The sequence below is a fragment of the Microtus oregoni genome, unplaced genomic scaffold, assembly GCF_018167655.1.
Source record: "Microtus oregoni isolate MIOR12 unplaced genomic scaffold, Mior012 000001F_ref0000356, whole genome shotgun sequence".
Classification (NCBI taxonomy): domain Eukaryota; kingdom Metazoa; phylum Chordata; class Mammalia; order Rodentia; family Cricetidae; genus Microtus; species Microtus oregoni.
In genome coordinates this window covers 12,323,679-12,349,328 of record NW_024543060.1, presented here as the reverse complement: position 1 = coordinate 12,349,328, position 25,650 = coordinate 12,323,679, and the positions used below count along the sequence as shown (strand labels likewise).

At 37.1% G+C, this 25,650-nt stretch overlaps 1 protein-coding gene across 1 annotated transcript in view; it reads left to right on the top strand.

The window, feature by feature from the left end:
• The window catches only part of Rb1 (RB transcriptional corepressor 1), a 126,382-nt gene that overhangs the window by 85,790 nt on the left and 14,942 nt on the right, over window positions 1–25,650 (top strand). The window contains exons 18-20 of the mRNA XM_041668636.1: window positions 18,654–18,769; window positions 20,966–21,111; window positions 22,540–22,685. Of these exons, the coding sequence (XP_041524570.1) occupies window positions 18,654–18,769; window positions 20,966–21,111; window positions 22,540–22,685 (408 nt within the window). The remainder of the gene's footprint in view (window positions 1–18,653; window positions 18,770–20,965; window positions 21,112–22,539; window positions 22,686–25,650) is intronic.

The following is a 25,650-nucleotide window of genomic DNA, read 5'->3' as shown; positions in this document are numbered from 1 at the left end:
ATCACAGGAAGAAGAGGCTGGGTTTCCACAAAGGAAGCCTTCAACCCAGTTGTTTGCAGTTCCTTTAATCTGATAATGTGTGAGCTGGGAATATACCTAGGAGGCTTGCAAATGGTCTCTGGCTGTCCAGCTGAGCTAGGCATTAACTCTTTTTATGCTGAAATGCCTTGTGGGGATTCTGGCAAGCTCTCCAAAGTGGTTTGCTTTGTTTTAGTTAGTGATAACTAAAAAAGAGAAATATATATATATATATATGTGTCAGCTTAAGGCGGCTACTTTGGATGTTTCCTTCTTAAATAAAATGCAGATGGGTACATATTTATAAATTGAAATCTTAGTGATATGAGTGGACATTTTTAAAAAGGCAAGACCTTAAGAGTTTATATATAAAAAGGATTTGGCTGAGGGACCAGCAGTTCTGGCATTCTTGGCTTCTGGTTTTTGTTTTGTTTAATTACTTGTTAAGATTTAACTCAAGTGGCATGATGGTGAATAGCTTTAATCCTGAACCTTTTTAGTTATTGACAAAACAATGTTCTAACATTTTTCTTTGAAACTGATATTCTAGGGTTATTTTTAATACATCAAAGAATACATTAAGAATGTTTATTTTTCCTGGGAGATTGTAGCTCAGTGGTGAGAAAAGTTGGTGCAGTATTACTCTTATTTGCCAGTGACTTAATATAAGCACAATGGGAAAGTAGTTTCTAAAAAGGTCTTTTCCCCCTCTTAAATTAATTGAAATAATTTATAGAGAATTAAAGATCTGCTGCTTACCTAAATTTAAGTTCATGATTTTAATTTTCATTTTCCCCATCTCTTCCTTTAGCTTCTGTCGCATGTTAACTGTGTGTTGGGATATATTTCAGTTCTTATTGTAATTCCTAAACTTGGTTCTTGTTGGAGGTGAAACTCTTCATTTCTGGTCAGTTAAGGCAGTTAAGGTCAAGTTTCTCTACACATGCCTTAGTTTAAATATTAAAGTGTAATCATGTGTTCTGCATCTTTTAATTCACATTACTCTAAAACTTAACAACTTTTGATGGTGAATTATAATCTGTTTTGATTAGGAATTCACCTATGATGAAATAGTGGAAGATTACTTACATCCAGGATAGATTGAGGGTCTGAATTTCTTTGTATTGCTTTTTGTGTGGAAAGCAGATATATGTGTGTTCACATTAGAAGGCAGATAGGAACTCTGAGTGCTGTAATGAACAAAGAAGCAATTAATAACATTTTCTTCTCAATGGCTAAAATTTTTCTGTTAATAGCTCTTTAGGAAAGATATAAAATGAGTGGTCTACTTTTAAGTTTCCTTATTGTCATTTTTATTTAATATATACAACGGTGTGTCCTGGCACTATTCACTTTTTATTTCATTTTGAAAGTGGTACTTTCTCATTTAAAATATGAACATATATTAGTTCTGTACTGGAACATCCTTCCACATATTATTCCTGTTTCTTAACTGTTATTCATTAAACTGTTCATTTATATATTTTTTCATGTTTTAATTATTGATGCTTAAAATACATATCTACTATCAATTAGGCTTTTATTATTATCAATAATATATGTTTGTATTTCAGATTTTTGACATAAATCTTTACCCTTAGTAAAAATTGAAGTGTTTGCTGATGAATGGATTATCATTCTTCAGAATCTAAATTTATCACGAAGTCAGGATGTCGGTGCTCTGCCTTACCACTCATTTTGTTATTCTTTTCCTTTGAGCCAGGGTCTTCCACTGAACCTGGAGTTAGCCTTGCAGCCAGCCAGCCCTAGTGATCCTCCTGTCTGCCCTGCACCTCTCTGGAGTTAATAGCACAGCCACAACCTGCTTGCACACCTGACACCCAGTGAACCATTTCTCCAGCCCAGCCATTCTTTTCAGTTCTTTTGGTTAGGAGTATCAACTGTGTGTTGTTCCTTCACTTTCACTGCCACAGTTATAAATATACTTAGGCACATTTACCTCTGTGAATATTATGTTTATCTCTTTATTTGTAGTCTGTCTTTCAGTTACCTCCTACCATCCTGTTACAGATCAACTTAATGAATCAAGTAAAATTATTTATTTTTTCTCTTGTTTCTAAGAAGAATTTAAAGGAAATTATAATATTTAAAATAATTACAGTGGGGCTGGAGAGGTGGCTCAGTGGTTAAGCGCATGTGCTATTCTTGCAGTGAACTCAGGACCACCAGTGCCCACATGGGGTGATTTACTCATAACTCCAATTTGAAAAATCCAGCAGCCTCTTCTGGCTACATCAGGAATGAATATGATGTACCCCCCAACACACACACACAGGCTGGCACTCATACACATAAAACTAAATAAATAAGTATGTAAAATATCCTGTAGACTGTTTTTTAGGATGTTGTAAAAGAAAGTCAATGTAAAAGAGTTAATAATTTGCTGAGAGTGGTGGTGCATGCCTTTAATCCTTGCACTCAGGAGTTTTAGGACAGCCTGGCATACATACTAAGTTCTATGCTAGTCATATCGACACAGTGGAATCCTGTCTCAAAAAAGAATTAGGTGGAGGTGCTGGAGAGATGGCTCAGCAGTTAAGAGCTCTTCCTGTTCTTCCAGAGTGTCCAGGTTTTATTGTCAGCACCCACATGGCAGCTTCCTGTATGTATGCTTAATGTCTGTAACTCCAGTTCCAAGGGATCCTTTTCTGACTCTGTAGGCATTGCATGCACTTAATGCATAGATATGCATCGAGGCAAAACACCTGTACGCAAGTAGAAAAAACTCTTTTTAGGATGTGGAGCTCTACCTTGAGCATGCTTGAGGCCTTGGGCTCAGTTGCCAATATCCCAGAAAATGATAAAATAAAATTCTGAAAATGTGAGAAGTATGAGCAATACCGTTCTAAACTAATTTATTTTAAAAAAAATATTCAGTTTAAATGTAATAAATGTTAACTAAAATAAATTTTATATAATACATTTATTTGTACAGTAGTAAAATAATGAAAAACCATATGGTAGTCTAAGATAAAAGAAGAAAGGTATGTGAAATAATATTAGAGAAGTCGGTGAAAAGAATCTGATACATTTTACTTTAAAAACTATGTGTTGCCCTTATGTAATAAATGCAACCATGAGAGTATCCAGGAAAAGTTGCCTTTTGAGTCTGAAATTAATCTGCACATGTGTTGAGAGAAATACTTCATTGTGAAAGGACATTTCTTGTCAGCTTTGTTTTAGGACAAGCACCAAATGTCTAATTGTAATTCTGGCTAAATGTATTATCATTTGGTAGATTTTATAAATACACACACACACATACATGGTTCAATGATGGATTAAGCTTAACATTTTAGTGCAGAGGATCTGCTTCTGGGGACCTTGAAATCTCTTAAGCCTTTTTATCTGCTCTTCCTTGGGTTCTGGTTTCATCATAGTCTGAGACTGAAACACTATGGCTCAAAACACATAAGAAACACTCATCTGAAGAAGGGATCAGCAAATAATCTCTGAAATATTTGAAGGTTTTTTTTCCTTTAGAGAAAATCTGGAAGGAATCTAGACTTGTCGCTTACTAGCATAGATTCTTTGTGCGTGGATAGGAAATTGTGCTGTAGTATATAAAATAATGGCTGCTCATATCTTTTTCTAAGTGGGAAAGTATGAAAGTCTGCAGAGAACACCCAGCAGGGAATGCTGGCACTTCCTGTACTGTCACTTCATTCCAGTGGGGAATCTGTTTCCTTGGCTGTGTAAAAGAAAGGAATTAGGCTGTACAAAGTTCCCTTCCTGCTTCCTCTTTGGTCCAGATTCTTTGAATTCTTTGAATGTTTAAGGTGTCACATTGGGCCTTCACTCTTCAGTATCAGGGAATCAATTTTTTACCTTTAACGTTTAAGAATTTGTAATTTTGAAACTAGTTTGGACAAGAAATATGTACCACAGAGGGGCAGGAGGAAGAAATATGTGTAAGAGCAGAGAAACTGGGCTAGGTAGAAGTTCCTTATTATACCCAGTAAATCGGCAGCAGCCACATGCTTACACAAAAAGTCACTCCCAGCACTTGTAATCCTAGCCAGCTAATTTAGCGAGTTCCTGGTGGAAACAGAGATAGCAGTAAGGGCCCAGGCCTTTAAGAAGGTGGATGACCCCTCTGGCCCCACCACTGGTACTGTGAGACCGTGAGGTCTCTGAGGGAGAACAAAAGCCAGTTCTGGTGGCTCCTGTCTATAATTACAGCATTCCATAGGCAGAGGTGGGAAGATGGAATGTTTGAAACGAACCTGGCTACATAATCAGTTCAAGGAGCTACACAGCTGTCTTAAAACACAAATGAACATCTCTAATTGCAGGTCTTGAAGGCTAGAGCTAGTGTTCACAATAATTAGTCCTGGTGTAATTTTATTAATATAGTCCTAATACCCTTCACATACACAAAACTTTTACTTTTTGAGGATTTGATAATCTGTTCCCACCCTAAATTTCTATAAGAGCAGTACAGAGAATGCATTGAGACATAGGGTTTAATTTGATAATGAAATCTTTGGGTGAGAGGGGTCAAGACAGGTTTTCTCTGTAGCTTTGGAGCTTGTCCTGGAACTAGCTCTTGTAGACCAGGCTGGCCTCGAACTCACAGAGATTCACCTGCCTCTGCCTTTTGGGTGCTGGGATTAAAGGTGTGCGTGATGCCACTACTGTCCAGTTGATAATAAAATCTTTGTAAACACTGACAAAGAGGGTTGCTGATTTTAAAGTTATTTCAGTTACTTTGGAAGAAGTAAGAAAAAAGACCAATTAAACTAGGTTCTTAGTAACCTGGTTTTAATTTTTATCACTAAAAAATTGACCTTTTCAAGTCATTTAACTTCTCTGTTATATTTATAAAAAGACATGGATTAGATCTCTAAAATCTTTTTCAGTTCTTTCTGTTTTAAAATTTAAAAAAGAATTTGGAGTTATGATTGTTTTAGGATTAGGCAGGGGGCAGATGGTGGAGGATCACAAAGCTGGAACTAAGACAGAGCCCTCTCTATATGTCCTTAGGCCTATTCCTTATGCATGTATGTCAAGTGAAAAAGGGCAGGTCTGTATATGCATAGTGAAAAGAACTCTCATCTTGAGATATAAAGATGTTTTTGTTCCTAAACTTGGACTTTACCTTGGGCAAAAATCTATCCTACCTAACCATGCTCTTCTGACTTTATAAATGGTTTTCAGAACAAAATGAAATGAAAATTTTTGGTTGTAAAATGCAAACAAACAAACAAACCAAAAACCTTGTTAGATGCAGTAAGCCTCCGGTTTCCTGAACTTTCAGATACTAGTTGAGTTGTAAGATGAATTAGGACAGTGTGCTCTGCTTCATTACATTTTATTGAACAGATAATTCCTGTGATAGATGCATGCCAGAAGAGGGAATGATCCTAAGTAATGAATGCCATGTACATACTTTGTTAGTATTGATCATGGGCAGCAGAAGCCAATCTTGTGGTAGACAGAGGCTTGCCTTAGGAGAAAGATTTGTTTGAGTTAGTTATTGAGTACCTTACACACTGGGTTAATTCTAGACTTCTTTAATGTTGTAATAGAACTTCATCCTAAAACCCAAGAGTAGTCTGCTCAGGCATCCCCCCACCTCTGTAATTCCAGTTGCGTCAGTCACTCAAGCACAGCTGAAGAAGAGAGACTTCTTCATAAGTATGTGAGAAGCAAATTCTTTGGTCATGGTTGTTTATTGCCAGAGCTGGAACTGCAATCCTAGTTTCTCGGCATAACTCAAGTTGTAATGATAAAGTAAGTGTCGGAAAAGGTTCCTTTGGCTAGCTGGCCAAGGTGAGCCACTAAGAAGTCACATCGATCTGATAATGCAAGAGGTTTATTGGAGGAGAGGGAAGAGAGAGAAAGGCCATGTCAGGTGGGGACATCAAATAGACAGACTGAGAGCAATACGGTGTGGCTGGGACCTTTAAGGGTGCTTGTGTCACTGCGCAGCTCTTACAGCATTGCGACAGTGGAAATGTGTTATACCTAGCGGTGGGGTGAGTGATGACATGCTGCCGGCGCCAAAAGGCAGCCCAGTGGGGCATCAGATCCACAACACCCCACTGTTTCATGTAGTTTTCAGTCTTTTTTTCCTGATAGAATATTGGACATTTAGATTAAAGCTTAGGTAAATATTAAGCAAAGAACTTTGTTTTTCTGTTTGAATTATATATAAGCTTTTTGAAATCTTAACATGACTGAAATTTAACTGATATTGCTGGGCATGTGCATAAACCTTTAATTCCAGCTTTCGGGAGGCAAAGTCGGGGTGACTTCTGAATTCAAATCTAGCCTGGTCTACAGAGTTTCAGGACAGCAAGGGCTACACAGAGAAACTCATCTCAAAAAAACCAAGAGAGAGAGAGAGAGAGAGAGAGAGAGAGAGAGAGAGAGAGAGAGAGAGAGAGAAAGATTTCTGGGGCCTAGAGAGATGGCTCAGCACTTCCAGAGGACTGGGTTCTGGGTTCTACTTATAAAGCACACATGATGACTCACAGTCATCTGGAAGTCAAGTTCCAGGGATCCAGTGGTATCTTCTGACCTCTGAGCACACTAAACATGCATGAGGTACATCTATATGCATGCAGGCAAAACACTCATTCATAAAAATAAGGTGAATAAATGTAATAAAAAAGAGAAAACCTTCTAGGACTAGAGAGATGGCTCATTCATTGGATAAGAGCACAGACTGCTTTTCCAGAGGACCCAGGATTGATTCTAGCACCCACATGGCAATTTATAACCACCTGTAACTCCAGTTCCAGAAATACAGTGACCTCTGTGGCCTCTGTGGGCCCTAGGCATGCACATGGTGTACAGATACACATGCAAGCAAAACAACACCCATACACAGAAAATAATAATAAAAAATTAAAGACTATACCAAAGTTTGGGGAAAGGGGTATACAATTTAAAAATAAAAGTGTGGTCTAGTGTAGGGGCGTGGTGGAGCTCTTTCCTTGCCAGGGTGGAAGCCTAGATCAGATCTTCACTAAAAGGATGGAGAGATGGCTCAACAGTTAAGAGCGCTTGCTGCTCTTCTAAAAGATCCCTAGTTCAATTCCCAGCACCCACATCAGCTGGCTCATAACTGCTTGTAACTCCAATTCCAGGGATCTGGTACTCTCTTCTGACCTCTGTGAGCACATATACTCACATATAAATAAAAATAAAATTTACAAAAAAGAAAATAAGTAAAAATAAGGCACTAAAAGATAAGTGTTACATAAAATGTGAAGTTTTTAAGGAAAAGATACAACTTTAACTGGATAATTTTGATTCCGTGTCACATGCAGTGGAAAGAAAATAATATGATCATATTGTAGTTCGTGTAATATTTAAATAGAACATTTTCTTTTTAATTGTTTTTAAGATTATAATTATGTCATTTTCCTCTTTTCATCCTTCCAGGCCCTCCCATGTAAGAGTATTTCCTTATAGAAAGAAATAGGTCAGAATCAGTTAGCAAAATTAGTCCTTTTAAAATAAGCAACAAAAAACAGAGAGGCTCTGAATAAACATGTCACTTTATCCTTATCTTAAAAGTAGTTTTTAGTATTCAAATTTAACATTTTTATCTTTAAAAATTTTTTACCTTCAAAACCAAAGTGACTATTTTTAAATAGATAACAGTATTTTTTTAAAATAGACAACAGATGTTTTAAAGATCTAATTATAAGAACACTATTCTAGATATAAGTATAACCAGAAACTTAATTTGACTTTAGGCATTTGGGCTCTTAATCTGCTTAGACCCAGGGAAGGAGACTGGCTTATTACAGATGGGGGCACTCAGCTGTCTAGGGCTACTGGTGAGGCTCCAAGTCTGGTCGTCCAACCCACAGCAAAAGTTCCATGGTCACTTTTATTAGTTTGCCACTGCAATTACTTTAATCAACAGATTCTAATTCTTGGGAAATGTGAGGGTTTCCTATCAATACCAGATGTCGCCAGCATTGCCTCGGAAAGGTTGAAAACAAAAGAGCGGAAGGATGGGCTCTATAGGAGCCCCTGTCAGAGCTCAGCCTTTTGTTGTTGTTTTAGTTAAACAAAAATGGGCCCTTTTGACCTGACCATTAAAGGTTGCTGGATTGTTGTCCTGATTACAAACCTAGGAAAACAGGACATGCACATAAAAAATCTTTCCTGTTGGGCTCGGGATATTGCTCAGTGGCCAAGGCCCTAGGCTTGCTCCCCAGCACCACAAAATAGCAAAACAAACAAATAAAAAATACCTTTCCCGCTATGTTATCTTCTTCTATTCACTGATTCTGTTGATTCATACATGCAGGAAAAATGCTAATATACATAAAATAATCTAAATTAATCTTATAGTAGGGAAAAAGCAAGGCCTACTCTATGTAGACCATAGGAAGGCAGTTTTAAATACAAAGACTAAAACGTGCTTTAAAAAAAAAGTGAGTGAAGTTTAGAAGCCTAAAGGAAATGAAGGATTACTAAGGATGATTTCCATATCTGTAGAGAGATCAGAGATTGGTGGTTGATAGCATAGCTATCCCAACAGTACTGGGCAGAATCAAAACTGACTAGTGGTGAAGGGAATGAGTATTCTTGTTCATGTGCTATAGTTGAGACATTTGTCATATATTCACATGGGAATCTTTAGGATCCAATTGGAAGTGTGGACTTGCAGTGAAAGAATACTTTGGTCCTAATATCTATTTGGAAATATACAGATGTAGGTAAACCCACAACAGTAGCTCTAGCAGCATATTGGCAAAGTATCTAGGGGAATATCACTATTAAAGGACTGGAGAAATAAATGGAAAAGAGCTAGCAGAAAGGCCAAGGCCAGAAGTTTTCTATTTTCTATCCTAGTTTCCTTTTGTGAGGCAAAACAGTGGCTTCGGATAGTACAAAAACATTTCCTGTAATGTAGATCCAATAATATATTCCTTAAAACACCAGCACACAGTAGCAGTTCCTGCTGTTGCTTCCCCATTGTTAGTTTTTCTACCAGCACTGGAGACTTCCCTTCTCCTTGGGCAATCAGAATCTCTGTTAGGAGCACTGTGTCTGAATAGTCTTGACATTTTTTAATCTCAGGAGAAGTTTGTGCTTGCTTTAGAAGTACATACTAATTATGGAAGGTCATTTAGAATAAACTTACAGCTTCCACTTTTCTGGCAGTATTGTTTATTTGATGAGATTCACAGTAATCTTACTGACAGTGAGAATCTGGTTTCCTTCACAGGATTAGTTACCAAAGCAGCAAATATGTAGAGAACAATTACACTGACAGTTAGTTTAAGCAGATAAGTAATGTCGTGAGGCAGTGCCTGAGTGCTGGTGGCAGCAGTGCTACAGAGAAAAATACCAGCATTTTATTTCTTCATAGTGGCTTTAAAAATCAAATTTTGGCTGTATTAGTTATTGATTGAGGTATTAGTTTTCTATTGGCAATTAAAACAATAAATGTTTATTATCATGAATTTCTGAAGGTCAGGAAGTACCATAGATGTGTGATTTTGGCTCATATTTTTTCATGAGAGATCTTGAAGTTGTCAACCAGCTTTACTGATTGGCTTCAAGGTTTACTCCCATGGCTGATGGCCAGAGGCTTTGCCACATGGGCCTGCCCAGAGCTGCTTTGTTATATAGCAGCTGGTTCCCCCATCTCAGAAGCAAGATCTCCTAAGATGGAAACTGCCAATAACTTCAGACGTCTCATGTTGTCACTTTTGACATATCCCTTGGTGGCACAGTTTAGGGGTAGGTGGTCGATATAATACACAAACATGTAAAGAATCACTGTTAGAAGTTATTGGATGATCCTGGACGCAGGCTGTGAAGGTTGCATGCTGTGTCTGCTAGAAAGCAAATTCTGTCATCGGCTTTCTTATTTGTGACTTGCTGTATTTAGCTTATTCCATGATGTGGCCATATTACTTACTAATGTTACTGATAGAAGATTTACTGATATAAAAACTATTACTGAGTGTTCATTATATCAGATCCTGGAATTTTATTTGGAAGATTCTTTCAAAGTCTTACGTAGAACTTGTTAGTCACCTCCTTAGATATCCTCGAGTAAGTTTATCATTTATTGCTTCCTTGTTACACCGTTTGTGTTTTAGTTTTGTGGAACTAATAATTGCTTTCTTAAGGGCTTATGTGCCATTTAAGCACTTTACATGTATCATCTTGTTTGTTACAGCCTTGCTATGGTTTAACTATTTAGAATCAGTGTGCTGATGTAGAGCTTGTTACAAGAGAGCCAGGCCCCTCTTAGTCTCTAACTTCCCGTCCTACCATCTAATTACTCGTCTTTCATAGGATTCCCTCTAGCCTGAGGTGACACAGGCAGGGGGGCTCAGCAGGGCCTGCACCGTGACGTTTACACAGTCAGGCTCCAGAACTTCCAGCTAACTAAATCTCTTAGTAAACTACCTAGCCTTAGGGATTTCATTTTAAAATGGAAAATGGATCTTTATTATTATTATTATTATTAATGAACTACATAAAGTTTCTCTAGGGTCGTAATTCCTCTTCTGTTTCTGTGCCCTGTTCCTTTTCACTTAAAATAACTTAATCTTTCTTTGGGATTTGCCTCAGGCATGAAGTCTAAGTTGTTTTCCCTAACACACCTGATTTGAGTTAAGTGTTGCTCCTTTGTTTTCTGTATACCTTGTACATTTTAATATTGTGTAATTAACTACTCTGTTGATATTTTTATTTACAAATCTGTTTTATTTATTAGACTATAAAGTATAACACAAAAGCTAAAAACAAAACCAAAAAATAGGGACTCTAGAGTTCAATAGCTTTAGACCAAATTCTGTACCTATCATTTACTGTGCCTAGCAGTTTACTCTTAGCTACTTTTCATATTTTTAAAAGAGCAGTAAAAGAAATAGTGTCTTCTTTAGCGTGGAACTAAAAGAGTGTAAATGAAGTCATTGGTGCTTTACTATAGCATTAGGGCAGAGTACCTGTTGGTTTGTTATGTGCCACCTTCTTTACCCATGTGTTAGTTTTCTGTCTCTGACAAAATACCAGAGAAAATCCACTTAAAAGGAGTAAAGTTTATTTTTGGCTCATGGTTCAAAGGTTGCTCTCCATTGTTTTGAGTCTTAAAGCTGGACAGAACATTGAGGCCAAAAATACATAGTACAGGAAGCAGAGAGAAGGGGCCAGGATTACAAAATCCCCTTCAATATCATACCTTTAGTGACCTCACTTCTTCCCACTAGGCTATACCTTCTAAAAGTTTTACCTCCTCCTAATAGTGGCATAGATTGAAGACCAAACTTTTAACATGAGTATTTGGGACACAATCCAGATCTAAATGTAATAGTACCAAGGCTTTTGTTTAGATTATTAATAACTCTATGTAGTAGGGACTACCATAAATGTGCTTTATGTCTTGGTGTCTTCAGATGAATGATTGATGAGATTTTAAGAGATGGAACTGCAATTAGGGGGAGATAATAGGGTAGAAACATGGTTTTAAAAACATATTGACAAGGGGCAGAAAGATAGTTCAGAGGTTAAGAACTCTCACTAACTGCTCTTCCAGAGGTCCTGAGTTCGATTCCCAGCAACCACATGGTGGTTGATTACCATAAATAATGAGATCCGGTACCCTCTTCTGGCATGCATTCATATATGTAGGCAGAACACCATATACATAATAAATGAATCTTTAAAAAAAAAAGGCATGTCTCACGTGCCTTTAATCCCAGCACCCAAGAGGCAGAGTCAGGTGGATCTCTGTGATTTCAAGGCCAACCTGGCCTACAAAGAGAATTTCAGGCAGCAAGGACTTTGACACAGAGAAATCCTGTCTCAAAAAACAAAACAAATGGGCTGGAGAGATGGCTCAGAGGTTAAGAGCACTGACTGCTATTCCTGAGGTCCTGAGTTCAATTCCCAGCAACTACATGGTGGCTCACAACCATCTATAGTGAGATCTGGTACCCTCTTCAGGTCTGCAAACATACAGACAGACAGAACACTGTATACATAATAAATAAATAAATAAATCTTTAAAAAAAAAAACCAAGATGAAACAAACAAAAAGCATGAGCGTGTTGCAGAGGAAGAACAGAGAAGATGAACAAAGGAATGTAGCTTGCATCCTAGTATAGTCACAGCAGCACAAGCTCTAGGAGCCTTGGGTTTGAGCCCCCGCTACACCATTCACAAGGCATATGGACATGTATGTTAACTTCCTTGCCTCAGATTCTTTATCTGTGAAATGCATAGAATAATAGTATCTACTGTCTAAGGACTAAATAAAGGAATGTTTGTAAAGTAGCATAAAGCCTAGTAGATGCTCAGTAAGCATTAACTTGTGTTCTTATTAAACACAAGAGAATCATGAAGGTAGACTTTTAATTATGAAAGAAACAGATGGAAGTATGTAGTGATGTCTTTGTGTTGTCAAATCATAATTACCATAGTTTATGAAATTTAGGGATGATAGACCACTTGGTCATCTTTCTTACAGTGTATAATTCTTAATGGCCAACATGAAACTTTTGTCTAGAAAGTCTAATGTATAATTAAAATGAGTTTTCTTAAATTCATTTGAATGTGATATATATATAGTCAAATTGCTTGAAAAAGGAGAACCAAAATTCTTCTTTCAGCATTTGGCCATTAGGAATTAGGGACTTTGTGATGTCACAGTAGAAACTGTGCATCTGAAACACCTCAGACTTGCTTTGGTTACTAGTTTATTATTTTAGTTATTTAGTTATGATTATTTAGTATAGTTGTTATTTTAGAAAATAAAATTGAGGGAAAATTTAAAAGTTCTTTAGAAATATAAGGAGACAGAAAATTGAGCTTTTATAATATTACTATTTAAGAAAAGATAGTTACTCTTTAGGAACTTACTTCAGAATGGAATAATATAGTTCATAGTTCCTGCGGAGATAGATTATACATGTGCATGCATGTACACATGTGCTGTGTCTTTGTGTGTCCATGTCTCTTTTCTGTATGGCAAGTGGCTGAGGGTGGACATGGTGGAGATAGGAAAGAAGAAGATAGGAGTTGGACTTGTTTTATGTTGTGCTGTTGATGTAGGTATTGAATCCAGGGCCGTACACATAGAAAGCAAGTTGCCTACAATGGAACGATATTCTGTTGCTGTTCAAGAGCTTTTCTTAAATGAGTTCAAGTTCTGAGAAATTACAAGGCTTATAAAGTCTTGTGAACTCTAGGTCTCTTAAAAGTGAAACATCCGAAAGCAAGGCCAGTGAAATGCTTCAAGTGCTAACATGGGGCTTTGTTTGATTTTGCATGCTAGGCAAGTGCATTTTTTTATTTTTTATTGCTTTATAAATAATACCATTCAAAATTTCCACTTCCTCCCTCCTCCTACTCTCTTACTCAACCTCCCTCTCCCCCTCCAGTCCTAAGAAAGGGCAGGGTACCCTGCCCTGTGGGAAGTCTAAGGCCCTCCCCGCTCCATCCAGGCTTAGGAAGGTGTGCATCCAAATAGACCAGGATCCCAAAAAGCCAGTACATGCAGTAGAGACAAATCCCAATGCCATTATCATTGGCTTCTCAGTCTGCCCCAATTGTCAGCCACATTCAGAGGGTCCAGTTTGATCCCATCCTCGTTCAGTCCCAGTCCAGCAGGGTTTGGTGAGCTGCCATTAGACAGGCACACTGTCTCAGTGGGTGGACCAACCCCTCACGGTCTTGACTTCCTTGGTCATATTCTCCCTCCTTCTGCTCTTCAACTGGACCTTGGGAGCTCAGTCCAGTGCTCCAATGTGGGTCTCTGTCTCTTTCTCCATCTGTCGGTGGATGAAGGTTCTATGGTATATTCAAGATATTATTCATCAGTGTGACTATGGGACAAGGCCAGTTTAGGCACCCTCTCCTCCACTGCCCAGTGAAATTCTCTTAGGCAGAATCTTGTAATTTTGATTTTTTTTTTGACATAAAGATCGCAGTTAAGAGTCAAGGATTATTTGAGGAAATTTCTCTAATTGTGGTCATTTAATCATAAGATATTCGTCTTTGTAAACCTTAGTCATAACATGGAATAGACAGTTCATGTCTCCTCATTTCAGCAGTGCCAGCACTTTTATTCCTGACTTTTGAACTGCCCTTGTTATGCTTCCTCATTCACTTATAACTTTCTCTTCCTTTTTTCTTTCTTCTTTTTTTTTTTTTACAAAATTTGGCCAAGCATTTTTTAATTTCATCACAATCTGACTTCCTTTCAAGACTCCTCATGCCTTGTTCCCCTTTTAATGTCTGTTTCTCACATTGTGTCAGTTCCCCTTAAAATATTTATTCTCCCACACTATAAACTTTTGCGGATTTTGCAGATATTTACCGATACTTTATAGCACTTTCTGAATTTGTAATCATAACGTTACTTTCTTACTTAATTACTGCCTGTTCCTTCCCACTAGACTCTCCACAAAGAGGCTAGGAAGCATGTCTTTTCTGGCCTCTGGCCTCAGTGCTTCGTATTTGCTTGCTGTTTGTTCAGAGACTGATGGTTTACAGTTTCAAGTCGTTTCTTTTCAGTCCAGGCTGTACAGAATCCACGGTTGTGTTCCTCCATGCTTTGTTCTCTAAAGAAAGCATTTGGGAAGGTACTCTGAAACAGCTGGCATGCTTATACTTGTGAGACGATGCATATTATTATTTGACTAGTATTGTGAGGGGAGAATTAGAAGAAGAAGGAGTTTGTTTGAGGCAGTGTTGCACTGCCTATGTTTAACTATCCTGGAACTCATGGTGTGTGGTCCAGGCTGGCCTGGAACTTACAAAGATCCATCTACCTCTGCTGTGATTAAAGGTACACACCACCACGCCTGACTTAAAATTATGTTTATGGGATTTAAAAGAGTATATAACTATTCTTATATACTTTAAGGTAGAATTTTTTAACCTTATCTTTACATTAAGATAGAATTAATCTCAAGAAATTTGGAGAACTTTATTCTTCTCACTCCATTCCATTTATTCAGTAAATACTCATTCAGCTCCTAATGTTTGCAAAGCAGTTTTAAGCATTAGAAATAACTGTTGTGAACGACAGACAAAATGCACTGTCCTGAATCTTGACTTAGAGATAGTTAATAAGCAAGTAAGCAAATGTAGTAAGAAGTAATGACCAGTGCTATAAGAATAGATCAGTTACAGGTAAGAAGCAGTGGGAGTTACAGCCCTCTTGACAAGATACTTGGGAGGTGCTGTTAGAGGAGATGAGAATGTGGTGTGGGTTGAGCCTTGGAATGCTCTGGTCAAAGAATATTCAAGACAGGGAAGGAGCAAGCACAGAAAGGGAGAAGAAGGGAGTTCTTTGATCTTGTTATTTTGTGATAGAGAATGATTAGTTCACACTGTACATAGAGTAAAGATGCTGAGTGATAGATCAATACTTCTGGACAAAATGCACATATGTACTGGTGGATAGATGGATTACTAGGCATATGTTTATGTTTGAAAAGATATACTGTCCTTTGTTATTGGCTTTTGTAGTTAAAATTAGACTATAACCATAATGTCATCAAATATTTATATGATACTTTGTTAAACCCTAGTCCAAATTCTTAGCATTATATCATTTGATTTTACAATATTGTAGTTTAAATACTCTTACCTAAATATCTCAACAATTAAGAAAAATGAACCCTGCTGGGTATGGGAACATGTCATTAATCTCAGAACTAAGGAGGCAGAGGGGATATATGAATTGGAGGCCTACTTGGTCTACATAGCAAGTTCAGGCCAGACAGCTTCACAGTGAGTGTCTCAAAAACAAACAAACCAGAACTGGAGAGATGGCTCAGCCAGCCATTAAGAGCATTTGTTGCTCTTGTAGAGGACCTGGGTTTCATTTTAACACCCATATTAGAGGTAACAACCATCTGTAAATTAAGTTGTTGGGTTTTCTTTCTTTTTACATTTCTTCTTTCCTGAAATGTTTCTCTCAAAGTGCTTTTTGTTTGGTTTGCTTTGGTACTTTCACAGTAAAAACTTTCCTGATTACTTGATTGGCATTCATGTTTAAGTGTAATCACTACAAGTTAGCCGGAGGCTGTGTTTACCCAGGAAGGGATTTTGACTTTGTGGTGACTTGCATGGATATAATTCTCTTGTAAAGCCTTTGGTTTGCTAATACCTGCAGTTCTTTTCTCTTAGAGTCAACATTTACTCAGCTTGATGCATATGTTTTCATGCCTAGAGGATATGACCATAGTCCCAAACATCCTTGACTGTGGAGAAGGAAGCAGTATGAGATGTATAACATGTGTGATCAAATCCTTTCTTGAATGCTACCTTCTTTATTATGGTGGTTCCTTCTTAGATTCTGTCTGCAGACTTCAGGGCAAGCAGTTCAGTTTTATGCTCATCTAATCTCCATTTTTTCATCACTATAGACAGGAGAAGAGGAGGCAAATGTCTTGTTATTTAATTTATCTTGGAGTTCTGCAATCTTCCTGTTGTTAATTCCCCTTTTGCCTTACAGCCCAAGACATCTGGTATCATGGCTTCTAGACCTTCTCAAGAGTAAAAAGTTCATATGGGGGACTAGAAAGATGTCTCTGTGGTTCAGTGCACTCCCTGTTCATCCAGAGGATCTGAGATTCCCAGAGTGCACATGACACATAACCATCTAGTTCTAGGACATCTGAAACAAAATGTGCACATGATACATAGACATGCATTCAGGCAAAGCAGCCATACACATAAAGGTACATAGACATAAACGTGCACATGCATTCAGGCAAAGCCCCCATACACATAAAGTAATCTTTTTAAAAAGAGTTGATTTTATTTGTCTGTTGGCTCTTCCTTGTTGGGCTTTCATTTACCCATTTATCAGATAAAGTAGTTAGCACTGAATTCAGGTTATATATCTGACATCCTCTCACATTCGCTTTGCTCGTAGTTCATGCCTTCTTATGTTTGCCATCTTTCGCTGGCATTGCTTATTTTTAAAGAGTAAGTTGAATGGAATAATTAATAGTTTCCAGTTTATGTGAGTTCAGATTTGTTGTCTTTTTCATTATGACTTGTAGGCTGGTTTGTTTGTTCTTAAGATTTATTTTATTTTTATTTGTGCATATGCATCAGCATGTGTGTGTATATGTACATGTGCAGATGCCCACAGAGGCCAGAAGAGAGTATTGAGTCCCCTGGAGCTGAAGTTAAGGCGGTTGTGAGGTTATATGTGTGCTGGGAACTGACTTGGTTCCTGTAAAAGCAGCACCTACTTTTAACCACTGATCTGTTCCTCCAAACTCAGACTTCTCGGTTTTTTCCAGTTTCAAAGTCTTTCCTTAACAACATAAGAGATGGTTGTAATTTCTTTTGATATACTAACTTCATAAAAGGAGATATGAAAATGTTTACATTTTCTCAATTTAGAGAGAGTTCAACTAAAAACAAGTTTATCTTTCCTTTGAGGTTTTGATAAAATTTCCTGGTAAAACCTAAAAGGGCTTTTCTTTGTGGGGCAGTTTTAAATTACTGATTCACATTTATTGATTTGTTTTGTTTTTTTGAGACAGGGTTTCTTTGTGTAGCCCTGGCTGTCCTAGAACTAGCTCTGTATGTAGACCAGGCTAGCCTCAGACTCATAAAGATCTGCCTGCCTCTGCCTCCTGAGTGCTGGGATTAAAAGTGTGTGCCACCACTGCCCGGCTCTGATTCAAATTTTTACCAGTGGCAAGATTATGTAAATTATATTATTTTTTTCATTGAGCTTTGATAATTTGTTTTTGTAGAATTTTTAAAATATAGTCTGTTTCTAATTTATTGACATAAAATTGTTTTTAGGTCCCTTGCTATCTTTTCTATCTTTTATATCATGTTCCACTCTTAGTTCCTAGCACTGAGTAGCTCTCTTCTCTTTATCAACTTTAGTTGTGCTCTGTTATTGTAAGTGATAGTTGTTAATCTCTGTTGATAATAAACCATATATTTTATCTTTGTTTTCAGCTTTATTAAATTCTGCTTATAGATGTAATATTTTCTTTTTACATTATTTTAATATTTTGTGTGTCTTTTGTCTAAATTCTGCTTTCTTTCCTAGTAAGGTTATACACATCACTAGCCAAACCTCTGAAATTTGAAGTGCTTCAAAATCAAAGCTTTTTTTGTTGTTTTGGGGACTGAGTCAGCCTAAGAAGTCCTTCTATCTCTGGGCTATTTCCCAGCCCCGAGCCCAAAATTTGTTACATCCAAACATGATGCTACCTCATGTGATATATCATAGTCAAAAAGATTCAACCAAATTGTTGATAAAATTACCTCAGTCCATGAGCATAAGGCATATTTGAAGCATCAATGAATGAATCCTGATAAACTTTGGTTTTATTACTGATACTTCTCATTGTGTGTGTGTATGTTTGTGTGTAAGTGAATATTCCCCCCCCAAAAAAATCAAAAGCCAAGACACATTTATTCAATGTTAGAGGAATATTTAAGATCATACATTTTCCTATTTTTGGGTGTGTGCATACAATATCAAAATTGGAAAGCAAGAATTTCAAAATGGAGTAAAGGATTTTATTCTATCCAAAGTTAAAAGTGCTTAACCGTGCCAAGTAACATAGTTTTGATATGTACTCGGAGAAAACCTGCTTGCTGATGTTGTTATAATTCCATTTTCTCTCGTCCAGGACTCACCTTTATTTGATCTCATTAAGCAATCCAAGGACGGAGAAGGACCTGAGCAGCCTGAGTCTGCTTGTCCTCTCAGCCTTCCTCTCCAGAGTAACCACACTGCAGCAGACATGTAAGCAGAAACGCATTGCGTCATCCTTTCAGACCTTAGAGATATCCGACCGTAAGGGAAATGCAGAGCGCTATATAGAAATTGTAGGACTGGAGTTTTGCATAAGACATTGTTTTTTCTTTAAGAAGAATGTAAGATACATAACCTAAATAAGCTCATAGAAAGAATTACAAGGCTGCTGAATCACATGGACTTGGTGTAATGGGGAATTTTTCATTACAGACATGGTGCCATTTTAGATAGGCTTTAATGATTAGACATGATATCAACATGAAAATTGGAAAAGCAAGAGAAAATGCCCCACAAGTCAGAACTGGCCTGCATATAAAACAGCCAGAAAGCAGGAAACAATGTTTCAGAGAGTATCTATCAGACCATTTGGGGTGAGGTATAGCATAAGTATAGGGAGTAGTGTGGAATATTGCACATTGTTAGTGTGGGTCATGATGAGAGAAGAAACCACTGACTAATATTTATTGGGGGGGTCTCTATATTTTGTGCATTTGCATAAGTACTTAAGATTCCTATTTTTCATTAAGTGTCCAGCCCGGCCTTGTAAGGTAGCAGAGGAATGAGGGAAGTAAGGTAAACAGAAATGAACCAAGTAGTCTGCCAACACCCATGTTTTTTCAGTCCTTTCAAGTTTGAAGACTTTTTTCAATCCAGCTACTGCCTTTCATGGAAATGTGCGTAATGTTTGTACCAGATTCTGTAGAAATACAGTATTCCACAGTTAACATAGGGACCATTTCCATAGGAACTTCTAAGTATTCTAGCTCACAGAGACATTGGATTCATGTATGAGTTTGATTGCTAAGTAATATTCACTTAAGTCAACTTTATATTTTCCTTTAAGTCAGTAAAAAGTTATCTGGTAAGTGCTAGGTTAACAGTGCCAGTTACTGGTAAGTTAGATGCTTGGTCCTTCTCCCTCATAGGGCTTTGCATCTTGGAGGAAGGAAGCAGTAAACAAATAAACTCCCATAAGTCCATTTAGTCTTAGTGCTGTAAGTGAAACAGATGGAGTGTCATGAAGGAGAGACAGAGAAGTGACAGGATTTCAAGAGGCTTCCCTTTTCTGATGAAGTGATATTTTCACTAGAGACCTGAAAGGCAACTGAATGCCAACCAGGCAAAGGTCGTCTTGTTTGGGGAAATTGATGGAATTGGAGACTAGAAAGAAGTCTAAGGTAGATGGGTCCTAGTCAGTGTAGTAAAGGTAAGGTAGAAGGGGCATTAGGGTCTCTAAGTCCCCATGGGCTATACGGAGTTTATAAAGGTAGTGGGCAACCATTCAGACACAGATGCAATTGTGTATAATTTGTATTAAGAGACTATTCTGGGTAGTATTTGAAATACATTTAGTTTTGAGGGCTAGAAAATGTCAAGATGAGAAAATGGAGAAAAAGGTTTGAAGACTTTAAGTATCTCAAATGAGGGGTAAGGGTGACTTGGTCTGACATAAGCATTAAAGATAGAAATGAAAGGTCTGAAATGTATTTTACGATAAAAATAACAGGTTTTGCATTGATTTGATTTACAGCATATATGAAGAATCAGACAAATGGAGACACTTAAAAATTTTATTGCTAGGCTTTTTACTTTTAAACACTAGATGCTTTGTAGTGAAATTTGTTTGAGATGGGAAAAACTGGGTGAAGGAACCCAGAGTTCTGCTTTAGCCTTTGAAGGTTTGAGATTCAAGTAGTACTATCCATTTCAAAACTAGATAGTTGTATCTGGCACTCAAGGGAGACCTGATTTTGTACAAGTTAAGTACAGTTTTGTGAACTAAAGGGAACTCGGGGAGATTGAAGTTTGAAAGGTAGCAGCATATTTTTCCTGTTAAGCTAACTTTCCCAGCTTGTATTTAAATAGCTAACTCATGGAATATTTTTTTGGGGGGTGGTTTTCGAGACAGGGTTTCTCTGTAGCTTTGGATTCTGCCTTGGAACTAGCTCTTGTAGACTAGGCTGGCCTCGAACTCACAGAGATCCGCCTGCCTCTGCCTCCCGAGTGCAGGGATTAAAGACATGCACCACCACCCTGCTAATTTATGGAATTTGGTATACAGTATTAGATCAAATAGGTAAAATGTGTCTGAGTACAGGTATATAATTGAACACAACTCACATGTGCATGTGTGTGTGTGAGAGAGAAATGAAGAATGAAGACTTAATCTTTGTATATCTCTAGGTATCTTTCTCCTCTAAGATCCCCAAAGAAAAGAAGTTCAACTGCACATGTCAATTCTGCTGCAAATACAGAGACACAAGCAGCCTCAACCTTCCATACTCAGAAGCCATTGAAATCTACCTCCCTTTCCCTGTTTTACAAAAAAGGTTAGTAGAAGATTACTTTCAAGAGCACGGACTCTGGACCAAGGTTTACTGGGTTGAGTCATGGCTGCAGTACTACGATCTGTGACCCTGAGCACCTCACTTAATATCTCCATGTCTCAGTTTCTTCACTTACAAAATGAAAAAAGAAATAATCTGCCCTTTAAGAATATTACCTTATTGGGGATTAGGGGATAATTAGTACATATAAAATGTTTTCAGTAGGGCCTAGCATATAGTAAATACTAAGAAAATGCTACATTAGTGTTATTGTCTCCGTTATGTCTTAACTTAGTATTTGGAAATACGCAAGTACTATTTTGCTTTTCACATGTTTGTCTAGAGTTGAGATAATGTAGTGTAGTACTACCCATTACAGACATATTTCTTGGATATTTAGGACATTTAAGAAGTCCACTAATCAGGTTATAAACATTCTGTGGTTATGTGCAAGTTTAGTAGAATAGCAAGGTCCACCTTGCAAATCTTTGCTGTATATGCATAGGAAAGTCTTCACATACTTGAAGCTCTTTGCCAGAGTGAAAGGCCGGATTCCTTTGTGATAAGGCTTATCTCGATTTTATTCAAGTTACAAAAATTCTGAGTAGTAAGATTTGGCCTTGAGTTGAATATAGGAATTTTCAAAGGGCAGTTCCTAACCAATAAAATCCAGCCAGAAAGTTGTATGGATGAGGAAATTGGGGATAGCACCTAGATCTCTTCATTCAGAAATCAACATTAAGACCATAGGTCCTTCATTTTAACAATGCCTTGTCATGTCTGACATAGAGTAAAGTTTCAAACCTTTGGGGATAAATTATTAGCTTTGAAAAGGTCTGTTTACCCTGTACAAATCTTTAAAGGAACATTTTGAACCACGAATCTTTACATGGAAAGTGAATGGATAAAAATACAAATTCCTTCTCTCCAAAGTCATAAACTAAGCTTCTCTTCAGTGTTATGTTGCACTGATACAGTTCACAGTTTTCACGAGTATGCACCATTGGTATTTATGGAGATATGCATGGAATGATTTTTTTCTCTCTTAAGATTGAAAAAAGAATAATCATTTGCAATTCTATTATTTTAAAAATAATCTAATATTGTTAATGGAAATTTTCAACATCTATGCTGAGTGATTACCTACAGAGCCAAAACATTTTATTTGGTTTACCTAGTTTCACAATATCATATGACCTTTCCTCTCTGCCTTGGTTTCATAATATAATAGCCAATTCAGCAAGTATGATTGAGCCTTGTGTATATAACACTACTAATGCTAGGAATCATTTATTCATAAGGAAAATAGTCTTAGAGGCTAGGTTACTGTTAAAAATGCTGCTTATAATATTATAAAGGAATTTAATGTTTAAAAAATCCACTCATATTGAAAATGAACAGTAAACAGGCTTCATTCCCTTATGTCTGCAGTATACCGTCTAGCATATCTCCGACTAAATACACTATGTGCACGCCTTCTGTCTGATCATCCAGACCTAGAGCATATTATCTGGACTCTGTTTCAGCATACACTGCAAAACGAGTATGAGCTCATGAAAGACCGGCATTTGGACCAGGTAAGGAAGTTAATCACTTCACCATCATTTCTTTCTACTACTCTTAACTGTGTGCTGATTTCCCATGTAAAGATTAAATTCAAGTGAACAACTGCATTAGTTTAGTAATCTGTATCGTCACTTGTTGGATACCATTTATATTTTTTGTTATTCTTCTTACAAATATGAGCTTCATATTTTATATGTATATTTTAATTAAGACAGACATTATGTACTTAAAAATTGCCAAGTAACCCATTTAGCATAAGCCTTTTCTGTATTGTGATAAGCTAGATTTGTTTTCAGTGGGGAAATAACATGAGCCAGAAACCAGCTGGTCTAACCAGGAGTGGTGACATATGCCTGTAATCACCACTATTCTCAAGAGACTGAGGCTGAAGACTCACAAATTTGAGGACTGCCAGTACTATGTGACAGCTCAAGGCCATCTGGGACAACTTAGTAAGACCCTGTCCCAAAGTAAAAGTAGTAAAAAGGCTGGTGATGTAGCTCAGTGGTGAAGGATTTGCATATTATACATAAAATATTATACATAAAATCAAAAGGAAAAAAAAAGAGGAGGAGGAGGAGGAGGAAGAAGAAAAAGGAATCAGGAATCCAAAACAGGAAGGGGGGAGGGAGGAAGGAAAGGGAAGGTGGACTTATAGAAAGATCCTTCATAGCTTCCTTTCTTTTTTGAAAGGGGATAAGAACAACATTTGGAGGGGTGACTAACAGCGTATTAATGTAATTCATATTCCACTCAAAGCATATATGTAAAATGTATAATTCAGTGGTTTTAGTGTTTTTCTAGAGTTGCCCAGCTACCACCACAATCTGGGTTGTATGATAAATATTTACTTTTTTGAGGAATGGCTGGGTTATTTTCCAAAATGGCTATACCACTTTGTGTTCTATTTTAAATGTTTTTTATTATTATAATTATGTATTTATGTGTATTTCTAGGTGTGGGTATGTGTATGTGTTTGCAGTGCCTGTGGGGGCCAGAGGCCCTGGGCATGGGGTTACAGGCAAGTGTAGCCGATCACTAATAATATTGAACATCTTCTTTAGAGAAGTGTGTGTTAAGATCACACTAGCCAGGCATGATAGCTGACGTCTTTAATCCCAGCACTAGGGAGGCAGAGACAGGTAGATGTCTGAGTTCTAGGCTAGTCTGGCCTATGGAGTAAGTTCAACACTGTCTCCAAAAATCAAAAACAAAACAAAAAACAGAAACAGAAACAAAAAACCTTTCTCAATAGACATGGTGTTGCAAGGTCAGTCTCAAACTCATGGAGATGGGTCCAATCTTCCTCCTGAGTGCTGGGATTAAAGGAATGAACCACCACACCAGGCTGCAGGGATTTTTTTAAAAATATATATATTCTGCTTATATGTTTCCCTGTGAGATTCATGGTCCACAAATGTTTTATCCTCTTGAGTTGTTTCACTTTCTTTAAGTTTTACTTCTCATGACATTCAGGTTACTTTTTTCTTTTGTAACTAGTACTTTGTTGTTATCCAAACAAAAACATTGTGAAGTTTGAAGTCATTAAGACATCCCTTTTCTCCAAGAGTTTTTGTTTGTTTGTTTGTTTGTTTGTTGTTTTGGTTTGGTTTTGGTTTTTCAAGACAAAGTTTCTCTATGTAGCTTTGGATCCTGTCTGTCCTAAAACTTGCTCTGTAGACCGACCAGGCTGTCCTCGAACTCACAGAGAGCTGTCTGCCTCTGCCACCCAAATGCTGGGATTAAAGGTGTGCCCCACTCAGCTTCCCCAAGAGTTTTATACTCTCAGATTTTACTTGTAAATGTCAATCCACAATTGGTTTCACACATAGTGTACAGCAGGGAATCTATCTACTTCATTTAGGTGCTGGGAAAAACTAGTTATTCTAACGCCATTTCCTCTCCCATTTTCTTCCTCTTTCCCATCTTCGTTTCCTGATGTTAGGAGTTTAACAGAGCCTCTTACTTAGTGGTTAAGCACTCCACTGAGCGCTCCCCACCCCCATTTCATGAAATGCCTCTTCTTTTTTCTTACTTTTCTGTTGACAGCTTTTGAAATTTATTGATTTTTAGATGTACATATGTATACTTATGAAAGTCTCAATTCTTTTTGTTGCACAGCTATTCTGCTGAAAATACAGTCTGCGTCACTATAGATAGCATTCTGATTTTTGTAGTAGAGGGACATGACTGTATTTCATTCTCTTTTCAAGATCAGTTTAACTGGCCTGAAACTTACATTTCCCTATGAATTTTAGGACTGATTTGTCACTTTCTCTGAAGATTTTGAAAGAAATTTCATGGAATAATATGTCAGTTTGAGGGGCTATTTGCCACCTTAACACAAAGTCTTCAGTCAGTGCATATGTGATATTCTTCTACTCTTTTAGGTTTTAATAATGTTTTATAGTTTTCAGAATGCAAATCTGACACTTATTTTATTAAATATATTCCTAAGTATTTTTTCTTTTCAATAATAAAGGAAATGGTTTTTATTTCATCTTGAGCCATTTAGTTGCTTTATGTGCATTGTTCTGTGTGGTTTTGGTATCAGCAAAATATTGACCCCACAAAATTAGTTGGGAACTAATAATTTCAGAGGAATTTTTGAAGAAATTATTGATAGCGAGTCTTCTGGAAATTTCACTGAATTCACCACTGAAGCCTTGTGGGCATAGGCTTTTGTTTGTGAATACTTACTGTTTAATAATTCAGAGTTAGGTTTTCTTTTAAAAATTTTTTTTTTTAGTCAGGGTTGGCAGTTTGCATAGTTTGAGGAACTTTTCTGTTTCATCTTGGTTATTTTATCGGTACATAATTTTTCAATTTTTCATAATATTCTCATATAATCCTCTTGTTTCCATAAAGATTGATAATGTTCCCAACAAGAATGATAATTTAAGCAAAAATTTATAGAAGGATTAGTTTGCATATATTTGGATGTATAAGTTGCAGCACATTGGGTTTTTAAATAGA